This window comes from Penaeus japonicus, unplaced genomic scaffold, assembly GCF_977035675.1.
Source record: "Penaeus japonicus unplaced genomic scaffold, GWHDUDI00000001_assembly GWHDUDI00000005, whole genome shotgun sequence".
In the NCBI taxonomy this organism is placed as follows: Eukaryota; Metazoa; Arthropoda; class Malacostraca; order Decapoda; family Penaeidae; genus Penaeus; species Penaeus japonicus.
The window spans coordinates 25,843,032-25,848,031 of record NW_028234407.1 but is presented as its reverse complement, the minus strand read 5'-3'; the positions used below and the strand labels follow the sequence as shown (position 1 = coordinate 25,848,031).

Below are 5,000 nucleotides of genomic sequence, written 5' to 3'. Positions count from 1 at the left end.
AGAGAGAAAGAGGGAGAGAATCCAAGCAGACAGACAGAAGGAGAGAGAGAAAGAGCGTCCAAACAGACAAAGAGAGAGAGAGAGAGAGAGAGAGAGAGAGAGAGAAAGAGGGAGAGAGTCCAAGCTGACAAAGAGAGAGGGAGAGAATCCAAGCAGACAGACAGAGACAAAGAAAGAGAAAAAGAGAGAGCTCGCGCGTCCTCCATGTCCCCTGTAACCTCTCTCCCTTTCCTCTCTTTGCTTGTTGCTTGGGTAACGCCCGCGTGTCGCCGACGTCATTTACCTCAGTGTATACCAACTATTTCGAGCAACAGCTGCCCCCTAAAAACAGACGAAGGCAAGATAAAAGCATTCCGGTTGGAAAGCGCTTCCTTTCCGGCCACATGCGTTCGTTCGCTCGCTCGTTCGCTCGCTCGTTCGTTCGTGGCGGTGTGCACGTGTTTCGGGGGTGACGGCACGGTCTGCCTACGTGACCAGGAGCGCGTACGATGCCCCTCCCCCTCCGCCGCCGCCGTCGCCTCCGAGAGAGAGAGAGGGACTGGCCCGGTTATCGTATATCCCCGCGCCGTGCATGTTTTCTCATCAGGCCTTCCCGACCTGTACCAAGGCACCCTGGACCCTGTCCTTGTGCCTTCCTCTTTGCTTGCTCATTGAATGATTTCGATTCCTCCTTTGCCTTTTTCTTCTTTCTTAATTCGGTTTTTTTTATTATTATTATTGTCATTATTCGTATTTCTACTCCTCCCTATCCCTCCTATATCTCTAATTCCCCCTCCCATTTCTCCTTTTCCTTCACTTTCCCCTTCTTCTTCTTTTTCTTCTTTTTCCTCTTCTTCTTCTTCTTCTTCTCCTCCTCCTCCTCCTCCTCCTCCTCCTCCTTCAGCCGGCTCTGTATCGAGTTATAACTAGTTTACCGGACAATTCACTACGATAACGGATGCAATCTGTTGACCTTCTAAAGAATGCGTGATACGTAGAAAGTCTCTCTCTCTCTCTCTCTCTCCTTCTCCTTCTCTTTCTCTCTCTCACTCACTTACAGTATTTCACTCACTCACACTCTCTCTCTCTCTCTCTCTCTCTCTCTCTCTCTCTCTCTCTCTCTCTCTCTCTCTCTCTCTCTCTCTCTCTCTCTCTCTCTCTCTCTCTCTCTCTCTCTCTCCCTCTGAACTTTCATAACTAAGGGTAATACTTGGAGGCGTCGTAGTGGCGGCTCAAGACATCAAAATTAAATGCGTGGTCCTTCGGCCTTCACGAGATGTAAACACGATGCTCCCAAACGCCACAACATGCACCATATAAAACCTCCTCCTTGTTGCATTTATCTTTGCACAGATCAACACATTATATTTTTTATCTGTTCGTTATGGTTTAGTAAGAACAATGCTGAATAGTGATAGGAAAATGCTTAGAAATATAAACACGTGTCTGTGAGAGACGAATAGTGAGTGACGGCGCCGGTTAACTTGAACTCACAGATGTATCGTATGCTTGTCTGGCGTTTGTTATGTCATATTGAAGATACATGCATGACCTTGTCCACCCAGATGATTGTGCTTTCTTCCGCATGACAAGCAATGTATAGTTGTAGTTGTTAGTGGCAGAGTTTTGCTAAAGAATAAGAGGTTTGGAGTAGACAAACAGCCAGGGCGTAGTAACCTAGATAGGCAACTATCATACTGATTTAAGCATGATGAACGAATCTGTTTATGGTAAAGATCCAACCAAGCAGTTTCTGCAAGTAGTTTATACTCGAGCAAGATACGTGCTCATGAGTCAAGACAGACACAAAGTCGCAGTTATCAAACAAGAAAAAAGGGAATCCTTCATTTGACTATATGGTCCCCATACAATAACATACATTACATCCAGTATCCTGACGGTTCCTTTGTTTGGCACTTGGCAACAGAGATGGTTATGGGCGTTACTTTCTACAAAACTGTTGTAGGATGTGGAAGGGAACATCGTGTGACCCGCATCTGACTTGTGTTGATTCCACACGCCTGGGACCTTTTCCAGAATGCTTAGGCCGTTTTGTATACGTGAATTTTGTTCATATCTTTTAGATTGATTTGTATGAATGGATGTTTATGGAGTGAATATATCTTAAAAGGTGGGACAGATGGAATTGTATTAATCATAAGATCATTTTCGGTCTATTATAGCCGGAGTTATTGGAAGTCGCTTAATCATGTGAGAAAAAGGGGGTGGTTTCTTTCGCTAGCAGCGCATGGCAACTCCATGAGAATACGGATATATAATCTCAGAAAGCCGGTGCGCGGGCCATTCACATACGCATTAAGTGTCAAGCAATTTAAACGTGTAGTGGAAAGTGGAAGATTAATTACTTGAAAAATGTCTTCTCAAAGATATTCAAAAGCTCTACTGTCTGGTGCTGCAGCTTTTCGAAATGTCGCTCGTCAGCAGGTATGCAAAAGAGCGATTTCTTTCGTGTATCGTATTCAAAAATTTACATTGTGGAGTATGTGCTTTATGGAAAATAGGACAGGGTATGATATTTTTCACCTTGGGGTACTCCCCGATCCCAGATCAGTTGCAGGTCAAAGACTCTCTCTCTCTCTCTCTCTCTCTCTCTCTCTCTCTCTCTCTCTCTCTCTCTCTCTCTCTCTCTCTCTCTCTCTCTCTCTCTCTCTCTCTCTCTCTCTCTCTCTTTCTTTCTCTTTCTTTCTTTCTTTCTCTTTCTTTTTCTCTTTCTCTTTCTCTTTCTCTTTCTATCGCTCTCTCTGGTTCACTCTCCGGCTCTGTCGCGTTCTCTCGCTCGCTCGACCGCTCTCTCTCGCGTCCATTGATTTAGTCACGTACGCACACCTCACATCGATATGCACATGTATGCATGCATGTAGGCGCGCACGCACGCACGCACGCACACACACACACACACACACACACACACACACACACACACACACACACACACACACACACACACACACACACACACACACACACACACACACACACACACACCTCTCCCTCACTCCACCCGTCCTCACACACCCTCACACACTACGAAACCGGAGAGAGAAAGGAAGAGAATGACATGAATGGAAAACAAACATTAATGTATTTAAACACTGAGTACAGGGCTAGTAGTATTGTCTAGGGTGGTGAGTGAATAATTGCTTTATTGCACAGATGATTGCATTCAAGCAGCGAGGTGGACGCCGCAAGAATAGCTAGCAACTGCCCGATTAATCTATGAACATGTTCTGCGTAAAATTTGTTTGTATAAATACCAGTGTTTATTGTCATCATGAAGTTTGAATTCGTTATGAATGAAATTGTATTCATGAGAGTAACTTTTCTGAACTTACTTGGCCTCATGTCAGGTTTTCAAGTTTATGAAGTAATAAGATAAAATAACATTTTTATTTGATAGGCATTGCTTCGATCCAACCTCGCCCGTATTGACTCGAGTTCTTTCCTTTGCAGGTGCGACACAACAGCCAGGTTTGCATGCATAGCCGTAGCCTGAGCTTGGCTGCAGCGGCTAGGAATCAGCTGGCTGTTCTGGAAGCTCCTCTCCCTGGTAAGTTTCTTCCTTTGTTTTTTTTTTTTTTTCTTTCTTTTTTTTTGGGGGGGGCGGGGGTTATGTGCTTAACTCAAGTATTTCTGTTTTCCTTCTTCTTATATATAAAGTAGTGATGTATCTTTGGCTTATTATTGTTCTATTTTGAGATAATTTTAAGGTTTAGTAATCTGATGATAGTGTATTTCTTATTTTTTTCCACATCATGAAAATAAAGCATTTAAGTACCAACGTCAACGAAATACGTGTGAATACAAAATTAGGAAAACGGGATCCATTAAGAACAAACCAGTGGAAGCATCTTAACACATTTTTTCTCTCCCCCTTCCCGTGCAGGCACCGGCGTGGTAGCAGCTGTCACTGGAGACAAGTCACTCCGAGTCAAGTTCAGTGACGGCAGTGCCAGGGAGGTCCCATACACGTGGCTGCGAGACAACTGCCGGTGCCACGCTTGCTCAGGCATTCTCGCCTCGGGGAACTTGCAGGCTGAAGTTTACCCTGAGATTATCCAGGTACGAAGGGCTTGGGGTTTGTTTTACGTGCTTCAGAGACGTTTTATGTTAAGGTCTTGCTTTACGTGTAGTTTAGAGGATGGTGTTATGTTTGGTTATAGAGAAAGGTGTATATTTATCTGTCTAGCACTCTGGTGATTTTTTATCAAGTCGGATATTTACTTGTCTTATGTGATATTGCAGCTAACATTCATCATTGCACGTATCTCAGTGACAACTAAACCTTTCCTATATATATATATTTTTTTTTTTCTTATTTCGATCATTTTCTCTATCCTCCCACAGACTAATGAATTCGGAGTGGTGGTGGACTGGAGTGACGGACACATCAGCAAGTATTCCGGCTTGTGGCTTCATGACCACACACTCATGTCTCCTCCCCGATCTCTCAACCGCATGCTCCACGCGGTGTGATGGTGAGTAAGGAAGGCTAAGGCTTTTTCTGAGATATTGTTATTTTTCAATTGGTTTAGGCATTGACTGGTTATATATTTTATTGATGGATTTGTTAGGTCGTGACGAAAAGGAGTTATGATTTTATTTTTCCTTTGTTGCATTTTCAATTTTTTGATATGGCAAAGCACAGTATCAACATAGATATCCTCATTTTCAACATCTTTCGTCGCATTTCCAGAGCCAGTCCAGCCCGGAAGTCGACGGCAATCTCACCCACGACGCTGCCGAAGATACCGATAATGGCGTAGCGAAAACAAGAATAATGGAAGGCACCCAAATGCCCCTTCCGCCTCTCAGAGATCCAGTGAGGATTTGGTATCGGCTTCGGCGGGATAAAGATGAACAATATCCTGCCACGGGAGAAGAATCCATCAAGGTCCCGAAGGATAAACGGTCCACGAAGTAGCCGGCCGTTCGTCTCGAGGAGCTGTTCTCCTTCCTTCTGCCTTTGAACGATGGCGCCGAGGGGGTCCTTCCGCCTCGGT

The 5,000-nt window shown here is 44.4% G+C and overlaps 1 protein-coding gene across 2 annotated transcripts in view; it reads left to right on the top strand.

Annotated features, from left to right (window-relative positions):
- The first annotated feature begins 2,296 nt into the window (after positions 1-2,296).
- LOC122259156 (uncharacterized) overlaps positions 2,297-5,000 on the top strand; it is a 3,055-nt gene continuing 351 nt past the window's right edge. Inside the window, exons 1-6 of one of the 2 annotated variants that reach the window (XM_043025735.2) lie at positions 2,297-2,424; positions 3,154-3,240; positions 3,451-3,547; positions 3,884-4,059; positions 4,345-4,475; positions 4,694-5,000. The exon at positions 4,694-5,000 is cut by the window's right edge and continues 351 nt beyond it. In XM_043025735.2, the coding sequence (XP_042881669.1) occupies positions 3,217-3,240; positions 3,451-3,547; positions 3,884-4,059; positions 4,345-4,473 (426 nt within the window). In that variant the 5' untranslated portion in view covers positions 2,297-2,424; positions 3,154-3,216 and the 3' untranslated portion in view covers positions 4,474-4,475; positions 4,694-5,000. The remainder of the gene's footprint in view (positions 2,425-3,153; positions 3,241-3,450; positions 3,548-3,883; positions 4,060-4,344; positions 4,476-4,693) is intronic. The other variant, XM_043025734.2, reaches the window with a different exon arrangement.